This window comes from Meleagris gallopavo, chromosome 2 (assembly GCF_905368555.1).
Source record: "Meleagris gallopavo chromosome 2, MGAL_WU_HG_1.1, whole genome shotgun sequence".
Taxonomy (NCBI): Eukaryota; Metazoa; Chordata; class Aves; order Galliformes; family Phasianidae; genus Meleagris; species Meleagris gallopavo.
In genome coordinates this window covers 15408392-15425361 of record NC_139405.1, presented here as the reverse complement: position 1 = coordinate 15425361, position 16970 = coordinate 15408392, and the positions used below count along the sequence as shown (strand labels likewise).

At 44.2% G+C, this 16970-nt stretch overlaps 1 protein-coding gene across 1 annotated transcript; it reads right to left on the bottom strand.

The window, feature by feature from the left end:
* Positions 1-421: 421 nt before the first annotated feature.
* On the bottom strand, positions 422-16876 carry POLR1B (RNA polymerase I subunit B). Its single transcript, XM_010706561.3, has 15 exons — positions 16397-16876; positions 16147-16314; positions 14572-14718; positions 13650-13782; positions 12497-12633; positions 10772-10995; positions 9249-9420; positions 8086-8257; positions 7499-7780; positions 6799-6932; positions 6185-6355; positions 5429-5585; positions 4150-4346; positions 3492-3745; positions 422-1727 (listed from the first exon to the last, which is right to left on the bottom strand). The coding sequence occupies exons 1-15, from the start codon at positions 16664-16666 to the stop codon at positions 845-847; spliced, it is 3501 nt and encodes a 1166-aa protein (XP_010704863.2). The 5' UTR covers positions 16667-16876; the 3' UTR covers positions 422-844.
* Between the last annotated feature and the right edge of the window lie 94 nt (positions 16877-16970).

Below are 16970 nucleotides of genomic sequence, written 5' to 3'. Positions count from 1 at the left end.
CAGATGGTGCAGAGGGGCCAGGTCCCAGCTGGCGTGCGGTGCCCCAACGCCTCACCCACAAACGACAGCCCCACAGCCTCTCGCCTCCCGCGGCCACCCAAGCCCTGGGAGAGCCGCCCAGACCGGCCCTGAGCTGCTCTGGCAGCCAGGAGGCCCCCGTGGATGCAAGGCTGGCTGCAGACACAGCTTTAAATGCTTTTTTTTTTTTTTTTTTTTTTTAAAGAAACATATAAAGAACTCTTAACAAGAAGTATAAAAATCTCCTCGGTGCCAACCAGACGAGGCTCATACAGAAGGAGGGGCCACAGCCACGGCTGGGGCATAGGGACATAGTCTGCCCCAGGGCTGTACTACTGCCCTAGGGCTGTGAACCTGCTTGTGGCTGTGCATCTCTACGACCTGAGAAGCGCTGGAGCCAAGGTAAGAGCTGGGCTGGAAAAGCCATCTGCTTTCTTGTTTGGATCAAAATATTGAAATAAAAAATAAAATAATGACAAAAAAGTGCAATGCACTGTCACTCCCAGCATTCACTTCATGCTGTTTGTGACCTATTCATCTTTGCAGCTGCTGCCAGCTTTCAGTGAACAAAAAACTCTCACCGCTTTCAAGCCGGTGGCCTATAGGAACAGTGATCTGCTTGATTTCCACACACGTTGCAATAGCAATCTTTTACAACGTGCAAACAAACACCACTGGGACCGCATTTCTGCACGATGCGGCTTCACCCCATCACAACACAAACATGAAGTTAACCTTGTAACTGACAAACCTGAGAACTTAACCCTTGAAACCCATAGAGGGCAAAGGCAGAACTAAGGCGTGCTTCCTTCCTCTCACTGCAGGATTACTGCTCCAGCGTGAGCCTTAGCTTGATGTTCATGGCTGCCAGCTCTGCCAAGAAGTACCGGAAGACGTGGGGCACTGGGATGACCTGGATGGTGTCCATCCTGCCACAGAGCATGCAGGAATACCTCCTGTTGCTTGCCACGGAGGAAGGCGGTGGGCGCTGGAGCAGAGGAGATAACATGCTGCCGCAGCTTGTGCAAACATAGGCTTCAGAGCCATCAGAGCAGCTGAACAGGCGGTCGTGCAGCAGGAAGGAGGTGCCATGAGCCAACAACGCATCACGCTCCATCTCGCCAAAGCGAATCCCCCCTTCCACATTCCTCCCCTTGACAGGCTGGTTAGTGACAGAATCCCGGGGTCCTGTTGTCCTCACCTGGAACTTGTCGGAGACCATGTGGCGCAGGCGCTGGTAGTACACGACTCCCACAAAGATGTCTGCCTCCAGCTCCACGCCACTGATTCCACTGTACATCTTTTCGGTCCCAAAGAAGTTATAGCCCGCGCTCACCAGAGTCTCACCAAAGTACTTCAAGGCAGAGTTTTTCTCTGTGAAGGTGAAGGGAGTGGCATCGTAGTAGGCGCCGTGCAGTGCTGCTGACTTCCCCGCCATGCTCTCAATTAACATCCCGATGGTCATACGGGAGGGGAACCCATGGGGGTTGAAGAGGATGTCTGGAACCATCCCATTCTCCGTGAACGGCATGTCTTCAACAGGCCAGAGCTGGCTCAGGATGCCCTTCTGCCCATGGCGGCTGGCAAATTTGTCTCCAACAGTTGGGTTTCGAGGAACTCTCACGGTGATGCAAGCCTTCTTGAATTTCCCAGTGCCACGGTCATTACTGCACAGCTTGATGTTGTCTACAATGCCAACTTCTTTATTCCTGTGTAGGCAGAAAAACATTCACAGCAAAGGTATCAGATATGCTCATGACTTTGAAATGAAGCAAAGAAACCAACCCACTTTTAAGTCCAATAAAGAGCTCCACATTTTTTGAAGAATATCGTTCAGGGAAATCAGACTGCATAAGAATTAGAGCACAGCAGCCAAACAAAGGTATCAAACAAAGGTATGCCATTTGTTTGCTGTTTCTAATGCTAGCAGCACAACTGCAACTTCCCTATGATGAGGTAATGTGTCGTCCATATAATAAAGTCAAAATTATTTAAACCTGGTTCATCAGTACTATCAGACATGCCAATTGTTTTCTTTCAAGGCAGAACTTTCCTACACAATACATTAACACTGCCTTAACTGGGGGGATGCTAGCATAGATGAACAGTTCAGGGCAAAGTTGAGAGGAAAGCTCAGGAGCAGATAGCAAAGGCACAAGGGCAGCTGAGTGGGCCTTTGCCAACAGGTGTTCAGGGTTACGCTGCTGTTTCAAGTGAACCCTCAGCAGATGTTTCATATGCTAGATGTCTGTTGCACACTTAACTCCTGTCACAGAGCTTGCAGCCCAAACTCTCAAGGAATGAATACATTTCGACCACATTACAACAGGGTTAGTTTTTTCTTTGTCCTCTGAAGTCCCTTCACAACTTGCAGAAGGCCTGCACTTATTAGCTTCTGTTTTACAGCTATTCTTCTACTGTGCCAAAATGCAACCACAGTATAGGCCATCCTAAAACAACAACAAAACCACTCAAAAATTGCTTCATAAGCCTCTTCCCAGCTTCATGAAAGTTCTGAGTCAAAGCCTCTGCTCTCCACCCCTTCCAACCCAAGTTTAAGATCCAAGCAGCACAGTTAAGACAGTAGGGAGAACTGTCCCTTCAGGTTGCAGGATCTCTGGGGAAACTTGGGGCATGAGCCAACACTGAGAGCAGGAAACCTCCCCATAGGAACCTAAATAGTTACCTCATTTAGAACTGTAATGAACAAATGCTGCAGAGTACACAGGCAAAATGGCTCTCTGGGTAAGGAACCTGAACTAAGGTGAGGCTAGCATAAAAGAGCTGTCAAACAGGAATACAGAGTAGGGAGCCAAAACAGGATTCACAAGCGGAAGGAGCATAAGGCTGAGCTGACAGCATCAAGTTCTGGCAATCCTCACTGCCACGTACTGAATCTCTGCTCTGCTCTACAACCAGCAATCTCTCCAGTGCAGTTTCAATGCACTCATTGTATAGTATTAACAGATAGCTTTCCCAGTAAGACTGGTTATTCTGTTATCCAATTAGCTTATCCAATAAGCTAATGAATAACTAAATAGTATGATCCTCACTCTATAAATGGTGCGGGTAGGGCATGATGTTGTATTGACAAGTTTCTGGCAAGAGACTGGCAAGTCTCTGGGGACCAAGAACCCAATTCAGTTAACACAATACTGCAGAAAATGACAGAGATGGACAAAGTAACAATATTGGGGGACAGCAAAACATTTCTGCAAGTTCTCTCTTTTTACCATTCCTAGCCTTATATCCTAGATGCTGCAGCTCTTCAGCATACAGTGACTCCAAGCCACAAAACATGCATCAATTTCATGCTCCATAAACACACAGATACCTTAAGTGCTATGCGAGGAGAAAAGGCAACACCTAAAAGAGCAGCTGATCAGGGTCCACTACTCCATATGTTTGGACACAGGAGGAACAGGGTCCACTACTCCATATGTTTGGACACAGGAGGAACAAGCTGAACTTACTGGTAGTACACAGTGAAGGTCTCCCCTGTGTTGAGGTTCATATAGCTGTAGAATGGGTCCCCGGGCTGCAGGATGGAGCCAACAAAAGGCAGTCCATCAGCATCCAACTTCTCCTTAATGTTTGGGTCCCCAGGCCTGATACCAAATACTAAATTATCACCTCCCCTGCTAGCTTTAAGGGAAAGGTCAATGCTCTCCATCTTGATAACACTTCCGTAAGCAAACCCTCTCTCCCAAGAAGATTTGTTCACAATCTAAGAGAAAGAAAAAAAAGGCTGTTAAAAACTTGTAAAAGCATTTCCATTCTGATCTGATGCACACCTTTTAACAACACCTTCCTACATTAAAAAAAACCCAAACACCTCCCAGCCAATCATCACTCCAACTCAGGTCTCCTCCAATCCCTCTTTTTTTTTTTTTTTTTTTTTTTTTTTAAATCAGTGCTGGAAGCCCATAGCCTTGCACAAGGGAGCTCTGCTCTACTTTGACTACCCTGAACATTACTGCAGAAGGTGCTTAACAGCTGAGCTCCTGTATCAATTCTAATGGAACTGACTAGCAAAAGCAGAAAAAGGGCTCTTCTCAACTGCATACCACTCTTCTTTACAATTGTCCATGCTAAATTCCTTTGCAGGACAGTGTAATTCCTTACACTTACCATTGCATCTTCCATGTCATAGCCACTATAGGAGATGACAGCCACAACTGAATTGGTACCGACTGGGTAGCTGTCCATACCATAATAGTCATACATTCTGGGCCTCACCAGAGGGCTCTGAGGGGTATGGAGGAGGTACAACTTGTTATCTGAGCGGTCCTTGTAGTTATACACTGGAAACCCCATGGTTTGCTTTCCTATAAAGAAAGAAAGTTGCATTTACACAGGATCAGTTCAAAGTTAAATAGTGTTGTGTCCTCCAGAATTATTATTTAATAACTGCCCTAAGTCCAGCTAAAAAAGTTTCTATGAACCACACACAATAATTAAATTCCCTTCACATCACTACGTAAAGGATTTTTCTAATTGTGTCCTTCCTGCAATTTCAAGCCTCCAATAAAGTGTTGTTTTTTTTTTTTCCTATTGACAGTACAAACACACTGGCAGTAAAAAAAGCTTTTGAACACAGTCACATCAGTACTTTCAGATAAGTATGAAAAAGCAGTAGCATATTAAGGGCACCTTTCTAGTAACCTTGTTAGAAATGCAATATGCTGTGGAGCAGCACTCTCATAGTTTCTACCTCTTAGCCTGGCTTTTTTTTGCTTTAAATAAGTTTCTTGCAAATCACTTGCTTGTCAACTAATTGAAACGCCATCTATGTACCATATCCCAATTGCCTGCAGACAACCAAGTTAGTCAAATCACTGGCAGAAAAAAAAAAAGAATTGCTGCCATGGTACCATTTTAATATCCTGCAACAAATGTCCAGTAACTGCTCTCTCAAAAGCTGCAGTCACAGTGACAGTGCAGTCAGTGAAAACAGGTGCAAAGAAACCCCCACCACTTCAGAGCATTTACCCTTGCTGCTCGTGAGAAGCAGGTCAACCTCTGCCAGCTGGGGGATGAGAGGACTCCTGCCAGCACAGTTGTTAATGCTGACACTCCCAAGCAGCTGGTGCAGTGCCCCCACACTAATCTGTATGATCAACAACCTCAAATTTAAAAAGAAAAAGCCTACAAAAAAAACCCTCAAACAACTTGGCAAAGAATTTAAGGCACTGTGAGCACTACAATTGAGAACTGCCCACTGGAAGGCTGCCTGGATGATAAGCTTGATTTCTTTAACAGTCACTTATTTCATGGCAATCAACTTCAGAGCTGTAAGAACTGCTGGGAAGAGTTGCTATGTGGAAACACGGGGATACACATGCCAGAGATTTCCCCCCCCCCTCTTCCTTGTTTGGAGACTTGCAGCTGTAGGTACTACAGAACTTACCCATCTGGCACTGGTACATGTTTCGAGGACTTTGGTTGTGGTCAGAGAAGGGGATGAGGTTGGCCACCACGCTCAGAATGCTGTGAGGAAAGAGCTCCTGGTGGGTGGTGACTCCAGGCACAACGTCTGACTCCATGGTGGCCACGTTCATGAAGACCTGCAAGAATCACATTGGACAGGTTGGACAGAAAGCAAGACAAAGCTGCTAGCGACAAAGCCTAGTGACTTTTCAATTTCAGTTTCAGCTGTGGTTGCTGACTGTACCTTAGCACAGGCAAGAAAAACACCAGACAACTACTGAACTACTTTACCACAATCACAGACAATTGCAAGGAAAGCAAGTCTGAAAGTACGAAACTGCGATACGCATCGCACTTCCTCTCTCTCATCTTAATTGTTCCAACTTATCAAGTTCCCAGGCAAGCCACTACTTGGCTGCTCACTGGCAATTTGCAGAACGTGACATAAGAAGTGATGAGACAGTGAGCATTTATCTAAGGAAACTTTCACTACGTTCATACTGAAAGCAGACTTCAGAACTTGAAAAAGACTTCTCCAGTCTACCTCTAAGAAAAGTACGAAGAACTCATTAGCTAGAAATGAGAAAACCCTTCTGCCACCTATTCCAGCTCTTCAGCACAAGTTACCTATGTCCTATTCTCAGCTCCTTTGACAAACACTTCACAAAATACTGCTTCTGATGCAGGATAGTGCTGTAATAGTCAGCATTTAATAACTGAAATATGCAAAACCTACCTGTTCCAGAGTACCAATCCATTCCTTCCTTCCATACAGCAGGTTTTTGACAGGCCGCACCATTCGACAAGGGGTAGTGAAGATGAACAACCCAGGATACAGACTGGGTTTTCCTGTCATTGGGATAAGGACCACTTCTGCCCGTGCAGGAAATCTCTTCTCTTGTGTTATCTGTTTGTGTAAAGGAATATTAATTTAGGAATACAAAACAATATTATTTTAGTTAAGCTGCACCCTACAGGCTAGGTTAACACCCACAATGGAAATACCAACCACTGATCCACGGATGTAGCTATTAACATAAAATGGCGAAGAGCAAATTTAGAAGGTATTTCTAGCAATATCTCCACCAAGAATACTTCTACCATGCTAAAAAAAAAAAAAAAAAAAAGTTCTCATAACAATGGCAACATCATAAACCAAGAGCAAACTTAGAAAAAATACAAGAAAAACCAAAAAGCCTAACACTAACATGCAGGCAAAGATAAATGATTATGTCAGACTTAAAAGACAGATAGAAGTTAGGCTTCTTTAGAACTCTGGAGTCTTTTGGTTTATTTCTGGCCACTGCATATGGAGCACGTTTAGGCAAATCACATTTTAAAGAAGACAACCTTGAATCGCCGGAGGGCTTCTGCAACCTGAGGAGCCAGGTCCCACTCGACCCAGCCCACCACTGCACCGTCCAGCACCACGCGGTAGCACTCAGCGTACGGCTTGCTTGGGGTCGCATCAATGGGGACAACACCTGTCAGAGATTGAGGCAGGAGAGGGAACAGCCAAAAAAGCACATAAATGTACGTTATTTCTGCAGGAAGCCTCAATCCACATAAAACAGCTTTATGAGCCATGAGAAAAATTCAGAACATCTGGACAGGGCAAAGCGGTAGATGAGCCTTGATGGAAAACATAAAACGTGCACAACTGAGAATGCCATTTCCCATCCAGTCCCAGCACACTTCTGAATGAAACAAGATTCCCATCACTGTGCTAATCACTAGAGGAGCTGCAATTTAATTCAAGTTATCAGCAACACGATGAAGTCAATGGTTTGTCCAATTTCTCTGAGCCTGCCCTGTGCGGGTGAACATCTTCAGCTCTACAGCTAAGAGACATTTATTTTGAACTTCACGCTCTCCAGAAGGTTGACATGCCTGAATAAGCAAATCCTAAATTAAGCAGAAGCAGAGTAAGAACAGGTTTACCTCGATTTACAGTAATGGTATCTGCAGAACATTTTCTAGATATGGGTTCGTAGGGCAGAAAGTGAAAAGGAAGATTGCTTCATTAGATAATTTAGCCAGTAAACTGTACCTAGAGCACATAACAGAGGTGGAAGGTCTGTCACAGGAACCATCTCTGTCACTATTTCACACACAGCTGTCATGTGGTTCATCAGACCGCAGGGCTCTCCATCGGGGGTGTCCACTGGGCACAGGAACCCCCAGGACTCCGGCAGCAGTTTGCGTACCGTGGTAGTTCTCATCTGGGCAAACGCCGACCCTCTGTGTATGCAGCGGAAATGCGAAAGGTAGCGAACAAAATTCAGCTTGTCCCCCACCACACACAGACCGCTGTCCTGCAGCATGCCCAGGCCTGAGGAACAAGATGGAGATTTACATCAGGATGTCACTCAGACGGCTGTTTCCTATTTTCCAGTAACAAGACCTAAGTACTTAAGCAACTCAGTGAACTGTAGGAGGTCCTGAGACTATAAATTCACTGCTTGAGGACGCATTTCCTCTTCTCTCAACCAGCCTTATCCCATACCACTGTCTTTGTTAATTCAGTTACAGTGGACAATGTCTGCATTCAAGTTGCTTTTAACTTAAAACCTAAGTTTTAATTGTTTCTCACACTTTAGCAGGTAAAAAAAGGGCTTCTTAAACCTTACGACTTACCGGTCTTAGATCGCAGGTTACCAGTTGCAAGAAGATACTCAAATGACTTGGTAACATCTGTGGTCAGGCTGAACGCCTTCATCAAGCTGTCTGTATTGATGTTGATATCGGCCTTTTCTGTTCTCTTCTCCAAAATGAATTTAACAGATTGCAACCAGTTCTCAAGCCTCTCCTGCGGTTTAAGAATGTGACACTCAATTTAAAGCAGGAACACAGACACTCTAATGACTGTCTCATCATTATCTATACAACAGAAACCTAGTCTATGTAGAATCTTTGCATTTACAGACCAGACTGCTCATTCCTCTGTTTATCTGATGGGACCAGGCAGGACAGCAAGCTCTTCTGGTTCCTAGTGCCAGTTTCAGAAAGCACTACAATGCTTCACATAATTCACTTTTTATTCTCTTTCTACAGCCATTGAAACCAATCAAGTAGTAGAGAAATTTTAGAATTGTTTCAACAAAACAGTGCTAAAGAAGATTTTGGCTAAAATGGCAAAGAAAGACTAAGAGTTATCTAGTAACTCAGGGAACTATTATTACTTGGGGCTGACAAATCTCACTTCTGAGCAATATTTTCCTTCTGGCATTCTACAATGAGGAAATGCCAGAAATAACTTGAATTCACAATGAACTGGAATAGTTTAGGAAGCTGCACTTTTACATCACCAGTAATAAAATAACTGCATAAATTGGAAGTACACCACTGACTTCTTGATCTGTAAAAGAATTCAAAGACAGGTACAAACAACAATATAAATCACTGATTTTCAGAGAAAGAGGATGGGGCAGTTATCTACTTGCACATTTGCTGTGTGACACAGCAGGAGCACCACAAAGAGGCAGATCTTTATTATTACTGTATCAACTGACACAACAGCAATACGCTGTTTCAAAACTCTCCTGGGCTGGTATTTCTCCTTCCCCAGACTCCAACCCTGAACTTTCATTTGCTCTCGAAGGCCCTGAAGCTCTTCACTCCAGATATTACACAGGCTGCTCTTTAGCGTATTTAGTGCTGTGCTGCACTAGATCCAGCATACCCTCAAGTCTTTGTGATATACCTAGCTCTTCAGTTTGGCTTTGCATTTCTCTCATCTCCTTGGCCACTGTAGGTCCCTGTCTGGATGACCACTCCATACAATGGCCTTATGACCTTACCTTTAGGAACATAAGGAAAAGCTGTCCTGCGGTAAGCACTTCTTGATTCATCAGACTGTCTGGATTATCCTCCATGCACTCCCCTTTGGCAAAAGCATACAGCTTCCGGGTCATCATACAAAGCAAGTAGAATTTTTCAGTTCTGTCTGTCAAGTGTATGCAGATACACTTGCTGGAGGGAGAGAAAGAAGGACAATTAACACCACCCCATCACGCCAGCTGTTCTTCACATTACTGCTAAATAATATCAAAATCTTGATCAGACAAAGGTGAGCCCTGTGAAAAATTTATTTTACATATTACTATATGTCCTTACAAGTACACAGTTTACAGGCCCACTTAAGAGATGAGATTTGTACATTATTTTGCAGCAGGTATGACACCAAACACCTCTGCATAACCACATATATGTGCTCATCTCCACCCCGAAATCCAAGCTGTAGACTAGTAACAGATCACGGAACACTGCAATCAAATCCTTGTGTGGAAACGTGTGCTGAATGATTTTAATGCAAGCTACAAAGCTGCTAAACTGCCTTCCAAGACAACAGAGATAACCTGCTTTCCAAGATGTAAGCACAACCTTCCAGCATGAGAGCGAGCACGCAGGATCTGGCCACTCTGTATCTCTGCTCCATACTGCCCTCTTCTGAAGCCTCTACAACTTCACCATAAAAACATTCAAAGAAACCTCTGGCCAGGTGGAAGTTGCAATACAAGGTACACCCCAAATAATGCTTTCCACAATTGCTCTTATCTCCACAGCGCAGACAGCTTTGACAAACAGTGTGTATGGAACATACCATGGGGGGAAAAAACACAACCAAAAAGCGCCAAAGTACTTTTTCAGTTAATAAAGAATAAAGAAAATTACAGTAAAACTTTCTTGAAATTATCTGCTCATGTTTCTCAGTACGAAGAGCTGTTCTTCCTACACTTCTAAGTGCCCCTCTGAGGCACTGAAAAGCTGCCTTCGTGTTTCTAAACACCTGATGATCACTCCTTATTTACAGGTACTCAAGGACTTGGGCATCCCAAATGATACTTTTCAAGTGCTAAAAAACTTGGTCAAAGAACTAAAATCTGTACTACCTGAAAATCAGTTGAATGGTTGTCACACTGGCAGTCTCAAACCCCTCTCTTCCATTGCTTCCTAACTTATTCCATTGAAGAAGCAAGACTTTAAAACATCCAATTCCTATCATTTAGGAGATAAGTGTAATTCTCATAATAGTTGCTAATGACTGTGTGAAACAGCAGAGAAAATGCCACAAATTACTCTAATGCTGTTCAACAAGTTGAACCTAAAGCAGTCCACACATGTAGTTGCAACCTTCCTTTCTCTAAACTCGAACAGAACAGATTATCACAATATCCTGAAATTCCACCAAGAATTGGACACTGGCTGTGTACAAAAACCATAACAATGATAGTGTGAAATAATATGGCAGAGTATTCTTAAAGTAACTTGTAATTTCAATACAATGACACAAGCATGTACTCCTAAACACATACATACATACTTGAAAATGAAATCTGCAGCCTGTTCATTGCTGTACCACTCAGGAAGGTTGAGTTTTACTCTGAAGCTCTTTCCAAGGTATTCGAGGACGTTTTGCTGTGTGTAACAACCTGCTTCAGCTACTGCTCTTAGCATCTCAGTAACACAGTTCACGTAAAAGGTGTCGTTTTTCTTGTCTTTGACCAGCTCTTCAAAAATCTGGTAGTCTGTGAAATTAACTAATGCCTGAAAGACAAATGTGAATCAGACCAGAAATACAGTCATGGCAATGTCTGGCCATAAAACAGCAGAAGTTGGGTACCCCAACGATTTAGGTTTTCAGTCCTCTGGAAATGGAAAAATACTGTGGGATTAAGGAACTTCAAGAGTAGCACAGGGGATATGAACAAGGTGATGATCACAAGTAGTTCCAGCCTAAGGATACCCTTGGAAAAAAAACTAAATTTGCATCCTCTAACTTAACAGGCTTCTTTTGTCTCAAGTTACTCCTTATCTCCAAAGAAATCAAAAGACAGCTTAGCCCATTACAATCCACTTCAGCTTCAGCAATTCATTTTCTACAGCTCATACTTAAATCCTATGTTCTTAGCTCTTGGCATTATAATGTTTCCTAGTTGTTTAAGTCAGGGTTTAAGCAACCATACAGCTCACAAGTAACTTTGGCTGACAAACCTCCCCCATCTTTAAGCAAAGTGTGTCTCACCACCACATTTAAAAAGCCTTCAAGAAACTCATGAAAAAATGGGAGCTGCATGAAAGAGACATGTAGACTTCTCTATTAAATGGCTGATGCAGGGAGCATTCTAATCCATGGAGTGATACGTGTGGAAGAATTCAAACTTCAGACAACGCAGCCTGCTTAGCTTATGACATCCTGTAAGCTAACATAGCATAATGCCCTTGCTTATTAAAACACAAGGTAATCACCTATTTCTGGCAAGTAATTTTACTGAACTAGCAGAGTGAAGAAAAAGAGAAATGAGTCACACAACAGCAACATGAACACAGCAGGCTGGAAGAACACACAAATTCCCTGAGACTGAAGACAAGCTGTGGTGCCACAGGCCACAATTTGCTCCAATGCTTCTGCTGTATAACACAGAGCTGAAGCACCCAGGCTTTGCTATTTTTAAAAGAGAAATTTGGAAAGGCTTGACTAACATCAAACTCCTGTCTGCTACTCAAACAGCAATTTAACTGCACCCAATGTGCTCAAACTGACACTACTGGTTTTGTCTTCCAATTCTTAAATGCTTTCAGTTCCAATCAAAAACAGTATTTTATTTTTCTCCTTTAAAAAAGAAGAGAGTCAGTTTATTGGTTTCCTTTTATATGAGAACTTGACTTTAATGATTAACACTGTTACAGCCGAGGCTGACCCAAGTGTTTCTTAAACAGTCAATCAGTTTTAAAAACACTCCTAGGATCTTTCCTGTTAGGTTGCAAGCCCTTACATCCTCTATGAGCTATTAACCCACAACATTCATTAGCAGGAAGCCGTAACACCTTGGCATAAGCCTGCATGCACTTCCTCTGCTCCAACTGCACACTGCATCACATGTGCTGGCTCAGTTTGCTCTACAGTTTTCAACCAATGTCAGAAGTATGACAGAAAATACTTATTATGGAATTAGCTGCCTCTCATTAATCAAGAAAATAGAAATGCTTAGTGAAACTTCTGCATTTATTTATCACAGAAAGCATGCAACGTGCATTATTTGTTTACCTTTAAAGCAAATCCCAAGGGAAGGAAGAACAGTTCTTTCTGAAAAATGAAATTCATCATTACGCAGCCGTTTTCCAGGTAGTGAAGGTTCATGTTTATTGCACTGTGCTCATCTTTAACACAGTGCAGTACTACCCCTGCAGAAATTAAAAGAAGCAAAAGCCAATATGAGCTATGCAAGAAGTACAGACCACACTTCTGTGAGATGTCCAAGCAGGCGTGAGATGATTCAGTAGATAAACTTTTGTACTTCATGGCTGAGAATGTGAGGCAGGTAGATCTGACCACTGTCAGATCAGACTCCCATAAATACATGTAGCTAAGTTCAGTTTTAATGAACAAACATCTTTGGTCGTTGCTGAGAAGCTCAGGCGATGCCTATAGATTTTAAGAAATGGAAAACTCCATCTGTCCTGTCTCTAAATGTAGGTCCTGAGATACTGCAACACACAAATACTCTTCCCTGTTGCACTGTGGAACAAGTTTTCCCATCCCTGTAGTAAGGCAGTACATTTGAAGCACTGTTTCCTGCTCCTGTTCTGTGCTGTCCACTGCAGGATAAATCAAAATAAAACCAATGGGAACTGATTAAACTAGCACTGCCTCAAAATTCATGCATGGGGAATTAGTGTGTTCTGAAGCACCATGGTGCAGGCCAACCAGCAGCTGGTAACATCCAAGTGCAAAACTTAGGTTTTATTCAATCTGGTTTAATTAAAACTCAATTTTACCAGTATATGCATGCAAAGTTATGAAAAAGGCAAAAATCCAGTTAATTTGTTTCATGTAAATTACATTTATCATCTTGAGGTATGGAAAACCAAATTCAGTGCCACAACCTCACTAATTTACACTGACTTCTTCAGCATGCAGGGTTCCAATTACTCCTATCACAGAACAGCAGCTCCATGTACTGCACAGCCTAAACGCCATCTCCTTCAGCACAGGCAGCTCAGAAACCACCTGAAAGGCAAGCACTTGTCTCATACTTGTATCACTATGCTGTTATCAACCCTTTGATTTCCTCTGTAGTAAAATTTACTTGAAAATATAAACATTATGCAACAACAACAAAATATCAGCCCTAATTGGTCATTCCTGTTTGTCCACAAGTAGCTTCTGGAGGGATGTGGCAGGAAGCCCTTTAGCTTACCGTACTCTGTGAAACCAGGACCTCTGTTTTTCCACTTGTGTCTTGTCATCGCAAGAGGGAAATTGCGCCTGGGCATAATCAGCATTCTAATTACTTTCTCTAAGCCATTAATTATGAAGTAGCCTCCCATTTCCTGCCAGAAAGGAAAGAATGCTTTTAATGTGCTTAGATATAAAGTATCATCTTAAGTAAAATAAGAAAATGCTAGTAATATATTATAGAAACAAAGATCAAATCTCAGCAAAACAAAGATTAAAATCTCAACTATGAAACACACAAGACATCTCAGCACTGCGTCTGGAAAGGCTGCACTCTTTGTCAGTGCACTTTAAATGTCTAAATCTAGCACTATGTACAAGGAAGGGGATTCATGTACATGCATAATACCAATAAATGTACAGCTTCCCAAATTTTGTGCCATTAGGAAAAAAAGCATTCCAGTAGCAAAGAATACTGTAAGTAAGGTAGTGCACTTGGGGGCCAGCAGCAATACACCACTGCAGATTTTGTTTGCTCACTCTTTTGGGAGCACAAAACATATCATTCCGGACTTACAGAACATTTATAATATTTCTGTATTAGATGATATGCTACTGGGGAGATGAAAACAGCTGTGGAAGACAACCAACAATAATAAAAAGAACCTCTTTCAATACCTATTCTCCTAATCTGCTTCCACAGAGTCATCAATGCTAGTTAGCAACAGTAGAGTCACCTGTGGGAAGCACAGGTATTGGCACAAAACAGGCCCCTGTATCCAAAGACAACTGAGACTTACTGGGACTTGCCATTCTTCAAGATGTTGTACAGAATCACCAGAACTAGTGTACATTCAGAGAATGCAAGTAAAATTTAAAATATAAACACTCAAGTCCTGGCCTAATATACCGCACATTTTCCTGATCCACAAAATCCTCATTACCTCTTCCTCCTCATGGTGCTGGATGAGCTCTTGGGGAGAAAGATTATAGAGGTTACACAATTTGGACTTCACCATGATTGGAATGTACCCTACAGGCTGTTTAATAGACCCTTGTGGAATGCCATTCAGTGACCAGCTGATGTCAACCTAAAATGATACAACACAAACAGTGAGTAAACTGAGCTTACCTTTTTCATTCCTGTTATAATAATTGTACATTTAACGTGACCACCAATCTGCCCAACCAACTGCCATCACTGTAAAGTGGTAATAATCACAACAAAAAGCTTAACTAGTAAATATCTGGGCAACATATTCTGGAAAATAGTCAGCACATGTCTACAGTTCTAGACTTGTATGATTTTCTTCTAAGTAAAGAAGCTGACAGCAAGATAAACAAAGTTGACAGAGTATAAAATACATAGCAAACAGTCCCAATATCATAGGTAGAATGGTAAGCCTTAAAAGAGCCACAGTCAGGAAAAAAATCTTGGCATTATTGCTGGATTAACACCTGGCAACATCTTAGGAATTAAGGAGGTTTAGGAATTAGAACATCTGCTGTCCCCCTCTAAATCCATGACAGCTATACACTGAAACCTCTGCATAATTCTGTCTTCACCTGAATGATGCCCAATGGTATAAAATGGCTTCTGTGCAACACGCCACTCACCAGACAACAGCACTCACCTCGGAGAACTGAGAACCTCAGAGATAACTTCATTGTGCTATTAAAAGCAATGAAAACAGGCTGATGACACACTGCTTCCCACCTTGCAGGGGCAGGGAGTAGGAAAGAACAGGAAAGACTTCCACACATCAGGCACAATAAAATGCTTTGTTCCAAGTGTCAAATGTTTACGTAGGTTGAGAAACAATTAAAAAAAAAATACAGTTAGGGAGGGAAGGAGGGAAGGGAGCAACACAGGTAGGAGGAATGAAAGAATGAATGCATCTCTGGTTCAGGAAAATCCAAGAGCCAGTGGGAAAATGGTGCACAATCCGCAACTGGCCAACTTTTATGTCGGGACATTTTGCTTGCAGTCAGATTCATTGCTGCAAGTTGTATAAAGCTGGAACTGCAAGCAAGAGTCCTTGTGCAGGATGCATGCAGCATGGATGTGGCTACGTGGTGACAATGGGAAGCAAAGGAGAACACCTGCTAGGGATGCTTCTCCAGTGGAATTTCAGAGCAATGCAAAGAACTTATGACTTTGGTTTCAGAGCCACGCTGCCTTTGGACCTATATTTCTGCGGGAAAAAGAAGAGACTTGAATCCTAATGGTCTGTGGGATGAAGGAGGCTTCCTTGCAGACCTCCTACAGAGGCTGACTGGGTTCAACATCCACCTGAGAGAAGAAGCAACATAACTGACATCTTGTGAGGGAGGAAACGGAAATAAGAACAGAGGAGACAGAGCTAAACGCAACAAAAAGCTTTTGCTGTCAGCTCGTCCAGCAGAACACCCAAGGCAGGACACAGCTCTCAGAAACGCTTCCCAAGCAGGCGAAACTCGGAAGGCTGAAGAAGCCGTGGCCGAGATAAGGCAACAAACCCGCGAGCGGAGGAGCTCACCGTGAGCCGCCCGCGGTAGGTGCTGCGCAGCCCCCGGCACTCGGCCGGGAACACCTTCACCTCCTGGCACAGCGTCCCCTTGGGCACCACGGGCGGCGAGATAGCGATCCCCACCACGGTGAGCGCCAAGCGGCCGTCTTTCAGCGCCAGCTCCACCGGCGGGATGTCCTGCGAGAGACGGGTGCCCACGCGTGAGGGCGAGCTCCGGAGCGCGATCCCCGGAGGCCGCTTCCCGCCCGCCCCCCGGCACCTGCAGGGCGCGGTACACCCCCTCGCTGATGGCGTAGTTGAAGGACTCGATGTGGGCGGCGGGCAGGTCGCGCCGTACCCCGCCGCGGGGCCGCTGCCGCCGTCGCAAGCGGTGCGGCTCCCGAGCCGTGCCCTCCTCCGTGGCCGTCGCCATGCTGCCCTCCGTGCGCCTGCTCCGCCCCGCCCCGCCGTGCCGTCCGCCGGGACGCTGCGGGGCGGGACGGCCGCGTGCTGGGACCGCGTGCTTCCCGCTCGCGGCCGCCTCAGCCATCGTTCGCTCAGCGCCCGCGTCCCCCAGTGTAGCAACTCTCTGTGCCGTGTACCTCGGTGCTCGCGTCTCCCTGCTGCCGTGCCCCTCGGTGCTGGTGTCTCACAGCAGAACATCCCCCTGCACCACGTCCATCTGTGCCGCGTTCCTCAGCACCCGTGCACTTCAGTGCCTACGTCCCCTTGGGCCACATCCTTCACTGCCGGTATCCCTCAGTGCCCAAGTCCCCTGCCAGAAGCCTGCGCTCCCTCACAGCCCCATGTCGGTGGCACGCACACAGATAAGCCGGAGGTGCTTATCTCTAAGG